The sequence below is a fragment of the Mastomys coucha genome, unplaced genomic scaffold, assembly GCF_008632895.1.
Source record: "Mastomys coucha isolate ucsf_1 unplaced genomic scaffold, UCSF_Mcou_1 pScaffold14, whole genome shotgun sequence".
NCBI lineage: Eukaryota > Metazoa > Chordata > Mammalia > Rodentia > Muridae > Mastomys > Mastomys coucha.
The window spans coordinates 68,401,675-68,419,047 of record NW_022196896.1 but is presented as its reverse complement, the minus strand read 5'-3'; the positions used below and the strand labels follow the sequence as shown (position 1 = coordinate 68,419,047).

Below are 17,373 nucleotides of genomic sequence, written 5' to 3'. Positions count from 1 at the left end.
CCACACAGACTCTGAGGAGTCATGATATGAATATCCTGACTTGGTAGTGTCAGAGTCAAGGCTCAGAGGAGGAAGGGTGGTGCTTGGCCACAGTAGTGACATCATCTTTCCATATGTCCCACCTCCAGCCTGGCACTCAAACCTCTGCTCCACCCAGAAAACTGTGACTCTTTGCATTTACTTAGTTGTCATTTTCTACAACTGCATCATTCATTAGTCACATTAAGGGGCTGTGCTCAGATGGGTTATGCTGCTGTGAGCCTACAATTAGCCCACAGACACTTCCTGCTTGCTGCACATTCTGATGTACATGTGGCTCCTGTCTCATCTGTCCCTTATGGTGACCTTGAAAAATGGAGGTTTTCAGTCATAGAATATCTAGGTGATGGGCCTCACAGAAGTCCAGAGTCACCTTGCCAGTCCTGGAAAGCAGACTGAAATCCATAGGTGGGGTGGCTTGAGAACCTGGGCTCTGCTTCCCTTCTCCTAATGTAGACTCTCATGCAGCATCAGTTTGAAATCCAATGTTTTCCTTGATCTTAGAACTTCTTGCTAAACAGTGTTTCCCTTAGTAAAATCTTTCCTTTATTGTTTATCTATAATTTTCAAAATATTACATTTGTCCAGTGAAATCCTTGAAAAACTAGAGGGAGCATTCTGTGGATTCTTATTTGGACAGGGGTGGTCTAATGTAGAAAACTGGTAGGACACATCTCCTATTGAGATGTCTGACTGGCCATGATCGGCCTCAGATCTTTCGCTTTAGGATAGAGACTTACTTTTCTAGACATTGGAGGGCTTGGCCCTAAAGGTTTACAGTTTTCCTTTCAACTGGTCAAGTTCTCTCTCCCATAAATTCTGGGGTGTCTGTTAGTCAAAGATAATACACGAAGTCTAGTTATCACAAAATGTTTCAGTCTGCTAGTATTCCAAGATAGACATCTCTCCTCTAAGGCTCCACTCCAGGGTAAGCCATGTCACCAATTCTCTTTTGTCAGAATCTGTGCTATGGTGCCATTTCCTTAGCACACCAAATGAAGGGAGAGTTGAAGATCTGGTGGGGGTAGAAACCACCCTCTCCCATTTGTTTTTAAATCCCTTTGTGGGCTGAGGATTTTGCCTAGTGATAGAGTATGCACTCAACACAGTGGATGTCCCTGGTACCAAGACAAAATATGAAAGCTTTGGATATTGTTCAGTTGGTGGAGGGCTGGCCTAGAATACATGAGGTTCTGGGTTCAATACCAAGCATACAGAGGATATGGTTATACATGCCTGTAATTCCAGCATATGAGAACTTAAAACTTCTCCCACATAGAGAGTTTGAAATACATGAGACTCTGTCTCAAAAAATTAAATTAAATTGAAAACACTTTAATATCGTCTAAAGTATTTGAAACCATTGTGCAAACATCACAGGGTACTTAACACAGGCAATATTTCGTTAACATCACTAAGTGATACAGTCTTAGGGTTCTACTATTATATATGATTCCATCATTGACTAAATGTTCTAAATATCTAGTTTACTTTATAGCCTCATGAGAAATGGAGTGCCTCTGGGTTTTAAGTAAATATGATAGATGAGAGATAGACAGACAGACAGACAGACAGACAGACAGACAGACAGACAGATAGATAGATAGATAGAGTTCACATATTTTTATTTTCACCACTAGCAGATGAGAGTGGCTATCCCACCGCCATAAACTCTGTTTCAGCAATTTCTAAAGGGTTGAAAGCACTAGTTCGGGTCGCAATGGCTAAAGTTCGCAATCTCTTTCTTACCGTTTCTCCTCAAATGCTGGCATTTCCCACTCCTGTGTAGATTCTTTGACATACCATTTTATTACAGGCTTCGAAAATCTTTGGAAGCCAAACTGTACTCTGCAGGGTAGAGTCAAAGGCTTTCCTGAAAATGCAGAGGTCAAGCAAACAGGAAGGAAGCATATCAGAACATTGATGTGGTGGGAAAAGACCATAAGGCTGCATCAGGATGTAGGCAGTTATCAGTCAAGTGGGTACCAGGAATAGCCAAGCATTTCCACATCTCACTCAGTGACACAATTCTGCTTACAACTATCCCTAGTGGCTAAGTTGTGTGTCTCAGATGTGTAGCTATGTCCCCAATATGAGGAAATTCACAATCAAGTTGGAGCTCTGTGAACAGGCTACCCTTCAGCCTAGTCTTCAACATTAGTGATGATGTGTAAGATACATTAAAAAGATCATTTGAATAGCTGATGGTTACATATTGAATCAATGCCATGAGGTTACAATGAATGGAAATTCTTTTATAGAGCAAGCAAAAAACAAACACACACATACACACACACACACACACACACACACACACATCTTACACTGAACCTTCTGCAGGGCCAATTAATGGTTAGAACTTCCATGATCCTCAAAGGATTGGCATGCTCCAGGTCCACAGCCTTGTTACAATTGATCTTGGGCCTTTTCACCCTCCGTAACAGCCATTCTTTGCCCACCTCCAAAGCTGACTTAACATCCTTATAATGATTGGGATTAGTTTTTAAAGAATGTATTAGCATAACAGACCACTGGCTTCTGTCAACCAAAATGTTAAAACTGTCATCAAACAGCTGAGGTCTCCCCATTGGGCTGCAGCCTGTGTATCTGATCTTCCCCCACTGTATTCGAAAGATGGCTTAATTTATTATTTTCTTTTTCCTCTTACCATAAAGCTTTATGAAACTGTTATATTGTTTTTGGGATAACCCAAATCTGTGTTCCTGGGTCACACTCAACTCATATCGGACACCAGAGTAAACAGCCTGTTGTCACCTTTGAGATGAGAACTGTGTTTTCCCACTGACATTACTATAGCCATAAAAGACCCAAGATAAATTGTAACAAGACTGTAGACCTGGAACAACTAACCCTTCCACGGTCATTGAGGCTCTTGCTATCAATTGGCCTTGCAGAAGGTTCAGTGTAAGGTGTGTGCAGTTTAGGGAAGAAATCATTTAGATTCTCAAACATTTGGCATACCACACGATGGACTGATGGATGGATGGATGGATGGATGGATGGATGGATGGATGGACCACACATGTTATTGGACCATCCTCCCTCTTCCTACCCTTCCCATCCCCCAATCCCTAGTGCAGATTATCCTCCACTTAGAATTGACTTGTGTATGTATGGGTGGGGAATCCCCTTGAAAGCTCATCTTTGGATCTTGATCTTTTCTGCTAGCAATGCCTTTAAGATTTACTGATGCTGTACACAACCAGGCTGTGTGCTTTTCTGCTTTCCATGTTCCTGTTTTTCCTCTTCACCCCTACTATCCTAGCCCCAGGATGTGCCACTGCCGCCACCTACTGACCTTATGCTGCCATAATAATTTGTTTACATTTCTTTGTACAAAACTTAAATCGTTCACATTTAAAAAATGATAACTACTGCACTGAAACACCACCATTTTCTTTCAAGAATAACAATTTCTACTCGGCTGCGTGTAAAACAATAAATGTAGTTGACAAAATAAAAGGCAGCCAGAAGAAAGCCAATGTCTCCTCTATCCAGAAGAAGGCACCATTTTGGAACACATTTGAGCAAGAGTTGAAGTATTTTTCTGTAATTGTCTTAAGGACTAGCCCAAGAGTCATATTCACAGGGGTCAATGCCAGCTTGGTAAATTCATACACCATTACCTAAATGGAAACCTATGCATCTAAAACATAAAACCAGTTCATCTTCTTTAACTCACCAGGCACTTAGAATATGTTTCTTCATGCAACCTCAAAGGAAGATCAGGATGCATAGTGAGGAGCAAAGCTGATGACTGAGGCTCAGAATTAAGAAACCCTTAGGGGTAACAAAACTCATCGGGGCCAAGTGAAGGTACACAGCAAATACTCTAGCTCAAAAGTCTAATCACTCTTCATGTCATACTCTGAAGCACAGGGTCATCCAGGGATGGTAATAACCAAGTAGCTTACCAAGCTCTACGTCCAATGTGTCTGTAATGGGATCCAGAATGTCTGGCTTCACATTGATGTCCTTATCTGAAAGTTGAAAACAAAATTCACCCTTTTCATTGAGAAGTCTGAAGGCCTGCTCACTGAAGATTTGGAGCTATTACATCAGCACTGATATAAGATGTTGGTGCTCTTTTTGACTTTCATTTTTTTAAATTTTACCCAGAATGCATAAATCTCAGAATTGAGATTTCTACTCAGAAGGTTGCTTCTTCAGGGCTGGGGAGATAGCTCAGTTGACACAGCACATACAATAGCACAAGCTGCTGAGTTTGATCCATGAAACTCTCAAAATATTGCCCTCTCCCCCATGGGCATGGTTAGCATGCTTGTAATTCTAGTGTGTTAAGTAGAGTCACACAGACACCTGGGGCTCCCTGATTAGACAGTTTGGCTTACATGACAAGTTCCAGGGCAGTGTGAAATTCTGTTTCCGCAGAAACTGATGGGTTATACCTGAGAAGTAAAACCCAAGTTTGTACTCTGACCTACAAACACACATGTGCACACGCACCTTTTCACATGCACACATCCTGCCTGGAGTCCTCGCTTTGATATGCTCGATTCCTGTTCTCACTTATGTGCTAAAAGACATGACTGTTTCACCTCAAGTATAAATATCCCGTTTCACTAAGTAAAGATTACACCTTGATAAGCATCCTTTCTTGGTGTCGCTTCTTCTCTCTCTTAACCCGCTTATTTCCACAGAATCTCGACTTCCCCAGTTCGTGAATAACCCACGGTATGAAGTGAAACTGCGGGCCGGTTTCCTTCACGCACACACACATATAGGCACACACATACACAAAAACTTGCCCATGAAATGACTGGTACACCAGACTACAGATGTTAGGTAAAAACTAGTTCTGCATGAATCTGCATTTCCTGTGGTAAATGGTCTCCAGGTCAGTCCTGTTCACTGCAGACTCGAACCTCCATCTATGTCTCCTACAGAAAGATTTCTTCTTGTTGCCATTTGGCTGAATCACTAGCCAAGAGTAAGAACCTGACCAAGGAACAGAGTTTCCAGACCATCCACCCAGCAAACCTTCAACTCACGGTTTACTTTAGAACGAAGGCACGGTGCATCTAGCCTCTGGTTCTACTTGCCCTTTACCTTCCAAAGTTCCAACTGCACCTCCATTGCTCTGCTTTCTCTTGAAGGTGTTCTATCACCCATGAAAAGCCTTGGTCTCTACCACAGCACCTTGGCTCTCAGTTCTCATGGGCTTCCTCACTCTCAGTCCTCACAGTCTTCCTCACTTACCCCAATTCTCTTGAGTCATCAGCACACACACGACTCACACAATCCTCCTCCTGGAAGTATTGACCTCCAAAGGTATTTCGCTAGCACACCACAAACTCTTCTTCCCATGGACATTCACCAACCAGGGTATGTTTCATGAAGATCTTACTGCTTCACCCTCTTTTACACATGTTGGAAGTGCTTCAGGGGCTCTGGAACCTGCTCCTTGACTTGGCCATTCTCAGACTCTCATCTCCAGCCCTGAAATCTCCATCATTGATCCAATAACCCTCTTTATTGCAACGTTATGATTGGAGTCCTTCCAAATTAGCATCTCCTTTCTGTCCTCCATTCTTATTAAACAGTGCTAGCATTTACTGATGTACCCCCACAGAAAATTTGAGTGTGTGTTCTTTCTTCTCTTCATTCATTTTGTAAAACACATGGTGCTCCATTGACTCAGTAACTGTTCCCTCTGCCTCCTGGGGTATCTTCACCATCTGTTATGCTTGCTTACTGCACTGACTCCCACCTTGCCCACTATCAGTAGAAGACAATGCAGTCCTGACTCTCATCCTTGGCTTCTTCTATTCCCAGGCCCTACATTCTCATGGAATCATCTCCTATATATTTTTACCATTCATTTCTTCCAATCCCATGTCCCTTGTCATGTCCCTCCTGGCAACTGCCTGAATTAACCATGTCTTCCCTGCCTACAAACTTACTCTAAAAAATGTGACTTCTTCATGTTAGTCAAAGTGATTATGCATTGCAATTCTGAGTGGTCTCTATTGTCCCTTGAATAAAAACTTCAAACTTGTCAGATGTGGTCGCACAGGTCTATAACCCCAGCACTGAGGAGGCTGAGGCAAGAGATAACAAGTTTGAGGCCAACTTAGGCTATGTGTGAATTATTCTACCCTGGTATACACAGAGAAACCTTTACTCAAATAAGGAAACAAATGAACAAACAAACAAAAATCTCCACACACAGACAAAAAAGTGAACCAAAAACTTGAAACCAGCTTCAAAGATGAAGCGGGCCCTGTCATCAGACCCCAACCGCACCTGATGATTCCTGTTCTCTGGTCTTCTCTCCCTCCTATGTATGGTGTTTTCTCATGAATCCTGGACATGAGTGGCGTTTCTGCTACTGACACTACAATAAACGGCACCACACACTCTTCTCTTCCTAATGAAATGAACACGGGTGCTCACTTTTGTTTTCCCAGGGCTCTGACTTGGATGTGGGTCACCAATGTTGGACCTGGTGGACTATGATGGTTTGTATATGCTTGGCCCAGGAAGCAGCATTGTTGGGAGGTGTGGCCTTGTTGGAGTAGGTGTGTCATTGTGGGCATGGTTTTTACTACCCTTGTCCTAGCTGCCTGGGAGTCAGTATTCTGCTAGCAGCCTTCAGATGAAGATGTAGAACTCTCAATTCCTCCTGTACCAAGCCTGCCTATTTGCTGCCAAGTTTCCACCTTGATGATACTGGACTGAACCTCTGAATCTGTTAGCCAGCCCCAATTAAGTGCTGTCCTTTATAAGACTTGCCTTGGTCATGGTGTCTGTTCACAGCAGTAAAACCCTAACTAAGACTCGGACCTTATCTGTGCCCTCTGCTCCTTCCTCTCCTTTAGCACTGGGTGGTAACCTCCTGTTTGCTATCTCTTTGACCCATAACAGTCATTTCTGAGAGGTCAGAGGACTGATTCTTAATCCAAAGTTAACACACACACATTTGGCGTCTGTTCTGTGGGCGTGCAGGGAGAAATAATTAGATAAGGATCAAGCATGGCAGACAAGACAGGAATGACCACTGTAGATGAAGTAGACCTTCAAATGAGAGAGGAAAGTAAATTCTACTACTGAGAAGTTAGGAACTTGTGATATCTGCATATAAGAACATTCGCACATCACTTGTGAGAGAAAGTGATGCCAGTATTGTCTGTGCATAGAATCTCTCTTCTAAGGAGGACTCCCATATATGATAAAGCCATGAAAAGGGCAAAGGCCTGGAAATAAACAGATATGTCTCAATATTAATCTATCCCAACTGGACTGTGTCTTGATGCACCCCAACTGGGCTGTATCTTGATGTACACCCACTGGACTACACCTTGCAGTAAGAAAACCAGGAATAAACTCCATTAATGTTTTCACTAAGAAATAAGTCAACTACTCTATTGTCCTTTGGAACAAAGCATCAATGACTAATTCTGTTATGTTTTGACCCCAGAATATAAGACTTAATAATTTATAATTACCATTTGACTAGGCCATTATTTGTAGAGCTGGTGAAAAAGACACAAGGGAGGAGCCAGAGAAGATTCAATCCAAAAGGTAAAAAATATAGGGTGAGACATTTGATGTTTTGTTAGTTGGGGAAGAATAAGTTAGGGGGGAGGAAGTAAAAGCACTACTTGATACCTAAGAAAGTCTCATGGCCCCCAATATTATTTAGGAATATTTAAATTTTGTTCATCATGAATAAGGGGTGCCAACTGTAAAACATCTTCTTAGTATAATAGTGTGTGTTTAAGATGCAAAAGGAAGTATTGTATTTTATCAATAGATGCATGCGTGTATGGAAAAAACACAAAAAGTATAAATTTAATCTAAACCAGGGGTTCTCAACCTGTGGGTCAAGATGCCTTTAGGGTTTACAGGGGTGGCCTACAACTATTGGAAAACACAGGTATTTACATTACAATCCATAACAGTAGCAAAATTACAGTTACAAAATAGCAACAAAATCATTTTATGGTTGTGGCTCACTACCACACAGGGAACCATATGAAAGAGTCACTGCATTAGAAAGGTAGTCTATAATTTTTCAATGCCTCATGAGAAGTAGATGGGGCACAGAGCTCAAGCTGTAGCAATGATGTTCCTTTTCTTAAAAGAAATACACAAAATTTTAAACATGTGAAAAAACATTAACACACTTTAAACAGGTACATGGATATCACTTAATGCTTCATGGAGAATATATCTAATGCATATTTAAATTTATTGCAAAACTTAAACCAGAGAGAAAGGAATAGATATCCACCTCAAGATGAACATGACCCAGAGCTGAGCCTCTCTGGGTTATAAAACCTTAGTTGATGGAGACACTGGGTTTGCCAGCATGCAACCCTTTAACAGTTGCCAGTGTGTGACTGTCTCTTTTTTTAATCTAAAGGAAAATAATCACTTAACCAAATAAAGATGATTTTCACTGGTTAACAAGAGTTAAGAAAAAGTCACTTACCAATGGTTCTCACTTGAACCACAGCTCGGACTGTCCAGGAACTCACATTATCTGACTGAGTGTAATCACATACATACAAGCCTTGATGAAAATCATAAATATCTTCCATTTCAATTGGATTTTTCTTATGCTCGGGAAGTAGTTTTCCATCCTAAACCAGAAGATAACAAATTAAACATCCTTCTGTAGCCTCAGAGTTCTTATTGATAATCGTCTCACACACAGAAAAAACTTCAGAAACTCTGAACTTAGGGTCAAACAAGAAGATGTCTCTTAGAATCCTTCACTCGATTCCTGTAGTCCCTCACAGACTGATCTGGTTTCATTCTGGGTTTTGACTCCTTTACACACCTGTCTTTCCCTGGAGGATCATGCTCTATGGGATCCCTGCTTTTCCCAGAGCTGCAACTCTGGACAGGCTGCAACTCCAGCCACAGCTTCAACAGTACTCAGATTATGAAAACAAAATCATTGCTTGCTCCCAGCAGAACTGCCATTTTACATCTTCAGAGGCTTGGAGTCAATCAGCTGTTACAAGCACTACCTTTCTACAGTAAGGATGCTATGGGTACATCTAGTCTAGAGTTGTTAAAAATAGTCATTGGCCCTAGGAAGCAAGTTGGTAGGAAGGAACAAGAGTAGAAGCAAGTGTGACATGGAGACATGATAGGGAGTAAACATGAATCCCCTCACCCAACAGACACTGAGCCTCCAGGCTCTTAGTTGTGAGCTTTTCTATCATATCACACAGGGTGCTCAGGGGGCGCTTGGCAGCAGCAGATCTCGGTTCACATAAAACAGAGCTACCTCCTTGAGTCTGAGTAGAGTTGTGAAGAATGCAGGGGAACCAATTAAAAATCAATGCCACCTTAGGACATGTAAAGTAAAGCTTGGGTACGGGAAAGAGGGCTAAGAAGCCCAAGGTGGACTCAGAATGTGTTTGATCTTTGTTTCTCTAATAAACGGCTTCCTTAAGGAGATGTGAATTTAGAAAAGCCCGAATCAAGAAACGTTTTTAAAATGGGAGAGTCATGTGATAGGACATTTTGAGAAAAATGTCTACAGCTGGCTGTGGAGTTCTTGGAGTCTGAAGTAAAGATTATTATAACCACCTTCCTATCACCAGAGTTTTTAGGGAACTGTGGGGGTTCAGTCAATACCCATGGAAAGATTTATCACCACTGTCCAAACTCCTGCAGCCTAACTCTGTATAGGATGCTTCTATGACACGTGACCTTCCACTTTCCCATGAGCATCGAGAGTAGATCTTTTAAAATTGTAATTTAAAGAAAGGAGAACGCAGAGACAACAAACTGGGGAGAGTCCGACCTCTACAGAGACTGCAAAACTCTCTCTTCCTCATGACTCCATGTGGTTGTCATTAGATCACAAACCTCCCAGATGCCACTGCCTTACACGCCAGGTCAGCTGTGGTGACTGACCTCAGTCTTCATCTTCTCTCAGCTCTCTCAGGGGCCAAATATCCCCACTTCCTCCTGGTGTAGGGCACACTACCTCCCTCAGAAACCTTTAGGAAAGGACACTTTGCATTGCCTTAGGAGACTGATGGAGAGTGTAGTCTGTGGTTTTACTAACTTCCCTAGTAAGGTTCTCGCCTAAAGGACAATTCCTCTCAGAGTGCCTCTCTCTTGAACCACCTCTCTGTTTCTTCTCCATATGACCTATCACTTGTCCAAAGGAATCTCTGGCTTGGGATTCACGTGGATTTCATCTCTATTTATTTTACAAATGAGAAGACAAGTATTTTAGAATTTAAAACTAACACAAGTATGCCTGGTAAATGAAGAACTGAATATCAAACATCCTTTTTCTGACTAAGAGTCATATTTACTGCTTGAGGGATTTCCCTTCCACTGGCCTTCTCACAGGTAGAAGAAGCAGGAATTCCCCCTCCTCCAAGTGTCTGGGGCAGTTCCTGTGGCCCAACAAAGAACTTCTCCCAGGATTTCAAAGAGCCTGAGAGGGCCAACCCTGGTCATAGAGAGTAGTTACAAGACAGGAGGAAAAGTCAGGGCACGCGGCAGAGACAGCTTAAATATTTATCAGGTGATTGTGAAGATCAAGAACACTCCAGAAGTGAATAAGAAGAAAAGTCCAGCTATAAAGCTTTAGAGAACCCACTAAGAGCATACACAGAGCAAAGAGTACACTGTGGGCAGTAAATCTCCTGCTAATCTGATGGAGTGATGACACAATGCACCATCACTAAGAAAGACCCTAGTTGGTCCATTCAGTATAGATGGTAGCCAAATAGACCTGTTCCTCTATATAGATAGTGGAAATGGCTTAGTGAGTGTCATTAAAAGACTTTGTGAAATGAAACTCAAAAGAAATGTCAACAAAACATGGGGAGAGATGTGAAACTCATCAGTCACATGAAAGTCCCACAGGAAGGAGAGGCAGAGATGCCTGCCGAAAGTACTGTGTTGTGCTCAGAGGAGTAGTGGTAGAAAATAAAAGTACAAAGGGGGAACATCTACAGCATGGCCTGTGTGGAGAGTTGGGGGTCCTAAATTCTTTCTATCTAACATCTGGTTTTCATTCCTCAAGCGAAAACCAGATGTTAGGGGTATGTGTAAGAAGAACAAAATCATTCCTAGTGAGAGAGCAATCATTGTGATTTTGTAATGTTCTATCCAGAAGCTTTACTACTGGGCAGCACAGGACTAGGGAGCACCCCAAAAGTGTAGACTTATCTAGGAATGGTGCTTTCTATCTGGGCTTCTCCCACCTGTTCTGGGGGACTTCCTGGGACTATATTTTTAGCCTGTTCTCCTTGATGGACTTAAAATGTCTACTCACCATCATCATCATGTCCAGATTTAAGCAGATCTTATCTTTGCTATCTATGATTGAACCAGTCTTTACTGTCTACAACTTGATAAACATCATGAATTATTTTGAGCCCACAAATTTGAAAATATTATGATTGCCTCTTTAACTTGTCCCTTGTCAAAGCATTTGATTATTCCTCTTCTTCCGTAAGAGTATCTCCTCCCTTCATTCTCTCCTCATTGTTAGTTCTGTGGATCAGAACGCACAACAGGAAAGTTCAAACATGCCGGCAGGGTTTCATCCCTGCTGGCATGAACATGAGCAACCCACAGTTTTTAAATCCAATCCAGTGAGGTTTATACCATGCAAGAACCCTACTTCTATCACACTGAGCAGTTTGCCAATCTTGCACTGAATTGGTTCCTTACTCCATCTCTGTTGTGATGTTATTCTTTCCAAGTAAGAACCCTTGTACAACCTCTTGCTCGAATCACCTGATAATGCTAAACTTATGCTTCAGTTCTATAGTAATATTCATTTTAATATAATCCATGGCAATTAATAAACCAAACATTTTAAATTATGGGTCCAATGTCAGTTTCCAGCCAACATATTGAGTAAATCATTGAACAGATGGTGTATGAGCAGCTGGAAAGGAGGTAATGGTTAATATCAGCCAGCTTGTGTTCACTAACTACAAGCATATGAAAGTCATCTAATTTTCCTGCGTATTTGATAACTTAAATTAGAGGCTCAAGGCACTATAGTAAGTACATTCGATCTTTACTCTATGGTGTAATTTGGGTAATACTTTCATGATCTCCCTGTTAAACAATAAGATACTTATAAGCTGAATAATAGGACATGTGGGTGCCTTTTCAAATAACTGAACAGTAATACCTCCGGAGATGACAATGTGCAGCTGGAAACATTCTCCAGAACACACAGCTGAGAGAAAAAGCTGTCATTCAAGCTTGCTCAGTATTCCTCCCTCCTCCCCACACTTTTTTTTTTTGATCTTACAGGTTTTTGTTGTTGTTGTTGTTATATTACAATTTAGGATTTTGTGTTTTTAAGGGATTTCTGTGTGTGCCAGTGTGTGTGTGTATTTGCATCTGTATGTTTGTCCTATTCTGTTTGTTTGGTTTTATAGTTGCCTATTTGCTTTGTAATGAAGAAGAAAGATGGGGTATGGATTTGGGTGGATAGGGGCTGGGTAGGGTGACCTGGGAGGAGTTGGGAAAGGGGAACCCATAATCAGAATATGTGGTATGTAAAATATCTATTTTCAATAAAAAATAAAATCATCTTTAAAAGAATCACATGGTCATGTTTAATCTATCAGCTTCAAAACTCTGAGAATGATACCTACTACACTGTGTTATAGAATTATAAAATCAAAACCCCAAGTTTCTTAATACAGAATAAGGAGCTAAAACCAATGTGTCAGAATCTAACAGGAGTGATCATAAAGTTAGGAACATGGGTTACAAACTCTAATCCTAGACACACAATTGAGAATACTCCTCAAACTATCTGGTCATACTTCTTACGAAAAAGAATGGTGTGGGGGTTTGAATATGCTTGGCCCAGGGAGTGGCACTATTAGGGGTTTGGCCTTGTTGGAGTGGGTGTGGCCTGGTTGGAGTGGGTGTGTCACTTTGGGGTGAGGTTTTGAGATCCTCCTTCTAGCTGTCTGTGAGACAGTCTTCTGTTTGTCTTCAGAACAAGATGTAGAACTCTCAACTCCTTCTCCAACATCATGACTGCCTGGATGCTGCCATGATTCCTGCCATGATGATAATGGACTAAACCCCTGATCTGTAAGCCAGCCCCAACTAACTGTTGCCCTTTATAAGAGTTGCTTTGGTCAGGGTGTCTGTTCAACTGCAAACACAAGCTATAAGCTGAGCTGGCTAGATCTTGCCCTGAGATCATCATCCCCTTAATCTGTTTTTCTCCTTGAACACAAGATTCAGCTCCTTTTCACTTCCTGGTACCCCTTTATTTCTTGAACCAATTTTATATCTTTTCTTTTGAAGCTTGCTGTGTGCTTTATCAAAATGCTCTTCATAAGAGTGAACCAGAGGACAAAGTCTATGCTGGGCTTTTCTGAGATTTCCTTTGTTAATGCAATTAATTGAAATCTCTTTACCTTAGCCTCAGGGCAATGGCAAAAAGCAGTCACATTCTTCACCAGACTATCACAAAATCAGTCTCTAGGTCATATAGTATTCTTCTCCTCTGAAACCTCTCAGGCCAGGTCTACACAGTTCAAATCACCCTCAACACCAATACCTTCCATATTTCTGATAGAACGGCCAATTAAGCCTCACTTAAAGCTTTCCACTGCCTTCCAAAGTTCCAAAAGTCACAATTCTCCAAACAAAAGCATGGTCAGGACGATTACAGCAATACCTCAGTACCTGGTACCAACTTCTGTCTTAGTGTTTCACCTCTTTGACAGACTCTATAACCAAAGCAACTGTTATGCTATAAAGGACAACATTTAATTAGGGCTGTCTTACAGGTTCAGAGGTTCAGACCATTGTCATCATGGCAGTAAGCATGGCAGCATCCAAGCAGAACATGGTGCTGAGGAAAGAGCTGAGAGTTCTACATCTTGTTCTGAAGGCAATCAGGAGAAGACTATCTCACAGACAGCTAGGAAGAGGGTCTCAAAGCCCTACCCCCAAAGTGACACACTTCCTCCAAGAAGGCCACACCCACTCCAGCAAGGCCACTTCTAATAGTGCCACTCCCTGAGCCAAGCATATTCAAACCACCACAGCACATAAACACAGCTATCAACAGGAATCCTATAGGCCCAAATGAGAAGACATGATATATTCAGAAGTTCCTAGGTGCAGCAGTTGGAATGAGAATGGCCCCATAAGATAATGTATTTGAATGCATGGTCCCCAGCCAGTGGAACTATTTGGGAAGGATTAGGTGGTGTGGCCTTGTTGGAGGAGGTGTTCCACCAATAAGGCTCCATTGGATGGGCATTCACAGGTGGGCAAGCACTTGGAAAAACCATACCACGGTGAAAACATGAAATGTTTTTGCTCTTAATATTTGCTTACCAGTTTAGTCAACATCATTATAAACTTTCTCTTGTGCCCTTTCTCTCAGCATCCCACCACTCCCACGAGCTTTGCCCAAGTCACTGGTCACATGGTAACTTGCTTTTTCTTCAATGTCCTCCCCTGTAGAAACTACTCCACTCCCATATCCCTTAAGACTTACTTATAGGGAGTTCCCATCCTCTCCCTTAGCATTGCCTGTTGTTCCCTAAGGCAGGAACAATGAATTCCCCTCTCCTGAGTATACAGACACCTGTTTGTGCCCTATCAGACCATGATATTCTTACATATTGACTTTTCCTCTGACACTGACCCAAAGGGTGACTATTGACCTGAATAGCAAGCTATACCCTACATAAGGACAAAATCACTTTAAAACATAGGTCTTTTGCTCAGGCACAGTCCAGCCCTTATATAGCTCTGTGCCTCAGGCTCTCTAACTCATGTTTCTAGAAAACACCCATAAAGATAGTACCATAAAACAATGCTCTTACACCAGTTTTAGAAAACCCATCCATACCTTGTACCAGGTCATCTCTGGACTCTGTATATCACTTTGGCAGCTGAGACTGGGACAATGAATGGAGCCAGTACTACCAAGAAGTAGGACTTGTTCATCATGTGCCGTGTTTCCACAGGACACATTTTTCTGAGGCTTAACTTCTAGGACTGTCTTGATACAACAGGTGACATCCTGTGGCCTCCTAAGAGATAGAGAAGGTCCTGTCAGCACTTGTCTAGGTAACAGAAAAGTTTAGAATATTTTCAGACTGGGATGATTTTAGGACATACCTAATTCTGGGTCTACAAATATATGACCAAATGCTGTTCATCTGTGGGGGCAATATATGCAGCATGCCTTTGTTTTGCATATGAGGAGAGTTTCTAGTGATCTCCTCTAGTGGACTTCCACTCCAAGGTTGCATGTACCACTGGACATCAGATAGGTTCTCCTGACTGCCACTGCAAGGTTTGTGAGCAGGACCTTGTGTTGGTGACAGTTGACTTATATGGGAGAATTTTTGGTTCTGAAGCTCTTGTAAATCACAAAATAGGACAAAGTTCTCTGCACCCCTCGCAGAATATGTCCACAGAAGTTTTTTGGTAGCACAAGCTGAAAATTACAGCAAATGAAACAACACAGAGAATCATGTTAGAAGGTGGAATTTCCATTTATATTATGAATAGACTCAATATAACCAACAGCTAAGCTTTCTATGTCCATTTCATAGATGAAAATGCTTCATGTTCTGATCACCTCTCAGTGGGCTTGTCTTAATTTGCCATAAGTAATAGAATCATCTACTCCTTTTCAGATGTCCCAGTGAGCACCCAGCTGTGGTCGCTGGGATCCCCCAGGGGTATATTATCTGCTAAAAGCAGCCCTAACCTGAAACTCTCCTCCTCCCCCCTTTAACAGTGAGAAGATGCTGTGTACTAATAGATCAGCCTGCTGATGTATCAGATCATCTGTCATTTCAGACTCTGACCACAAGACTCGCAGTGTTAATATGCAGAAGAAAACCCATACCTGAATGATTAAATCCTGTCGTCTTCTCTCCTGCGACAAACCAAAGAAACACCCAGCCCAAACAGAGCATGATTCTCCTTTGCTCCTGTCATGGCTTCAGTGACTTCTCAGCACCAGTGTGGAGTGTGTAGAGAGGCAAACCTCTTTCTCTGGCATCCTCTTCACTTATAAAATAGGAAATGGAGAAATCAAAACCTGTGGCCAAGCTTAAAGTCACACAGGAAACTCTGAAAGAACACATCCCACCCAAAAGGCCCTCAGAAGCCCAGAGTCTACGTAGGTATTTTCAGAGGCATGAAGCAGCTTCTTCCATGTGTCATTTCTAGCACATACAAAGGATTCACATCTCAGATCCAGGGCCCCCTGAGGGCATTACAGAGGCCCTGGTGTATCCTCTGAACAATTCTCTTCATGGAATTCTTCTTTTTTCTTATAATGCTCTCATCTATTGTCTATTTCTATTAGTAGTTTGGAAAAATAATGCTTTCCTCCTGAAAAGATTGACTGGTTTATATGAAAACCACAGATTCTTCACACTTAGGGAAGTTAGTGATTAAACTCCTATGTATAAAACCTCAGAGTATCTAAGTTATTAAACCATAATTTAAAATTATCTATTAGATAAATAGGGGTAAGAGCTTGTGACTTGAATGAATCACTGTGATACTTTCAGATATAAAAGGAAAGAGCATGTGTCCATAAAATTGAAAATTAGACCTGAGCTGGATTCACAGTATTTGTCTCCTCTGTAGAGAAAGTGACTATAGAAAACTTTAAATAATTTATAAGCAATGAACATAGGAATTTGGAAAGTATAAATTTGATGAGCATGTAATTTTGAGCTGAAAATAAAATGTTTATTTGTAGGGCACTATTGTATAAGCTGACATTAAAAAGATTAAATTTGGAGGATAGATTTTTCTGTGAATGTCAGAAACTGCCAAGGAATTGGGGTGATCATCCATTTTCTGTGGCAGCTAAGAGTGGGTAATTAGAGTAAGGGGATGAACATCTCAGGATGAAGAAAGAGTGGGATAAAATAGTAGACAAGAATCATCTGCTTTATGCAACGTACTGAATGAGAAAAGTCCGGTCAGCAAATATTAAACACTATTCAAACAGAAGGATAAGCTGGGTGGTCATTGAGAGGATGATAGGACAGCTGAAGAGTGTAGAGAAATGCAATAGTAGAACACGCTAAAGAAGTGCACATGAGCATCAGCGCACATGAGCATCAGCAGACATGATCAGCAGTGCATACAGTGCACATGAGCAGCAATGCACATCATCAGTATTAGTGCACATGAGCATCAGCACACCTGAGCAGCAACACACATGAGCAGCACTGCACATCAACATCAGTGCACATCAGCTGCAGTGCACATCAGCAGCAGTGCACATCAGCAGCAGCGCACATAAGCAGCAGTGCACATCAGCAGCAG

At 41.7% G+C, this 17,373-nt stretch overlaps 1 protein-coding gene across 2 annotated transcripts in view; it reads right to left on the bottom strand.

Moving 5' to 3' along the window:
- Window positions 1–17,373, bottom strand: part of Il18rap (interleukin 18 receptor accessory protein) — a 32,942-nt gene that overhangs the window by 9,703 nt on the left and 5,866 nt on the right. For both annotated transcript variants that reach the window (XM_031367338.1, XM_031367339.1), the window contains exons 3-8: window positions 15,932–16,095; window positions 15,193–15,514; window positions 14,921–15,104; window positions 8,519–8,669; window positions 3,975–4,040; window positions 1,789–1,912 (exon numbers count right to left, since the gene is read on the bottom strand). In XM_031367338.1, coding sequence (XP_031223198.1) covers window positions 1,789–1,912; window positions 3,975–4,040; window positions 8,519–8,669; window positions 14,921–15,104; window positions 15,193–15,514; window positions 15,932–16,001 — 917 coding nt within the window. In that variant the 5' untranslated portion in view covers window positions 16,002–16,095. The remainder of the gene's footprint in view (window positions 1–1,788; window positions 1,913–3,974; window positions 4,041–8,518; window positions 8,670–14,920; window positions 15,105–15,192; window positions 15,515–15,931; window positions 16,096–17,373) is intronic.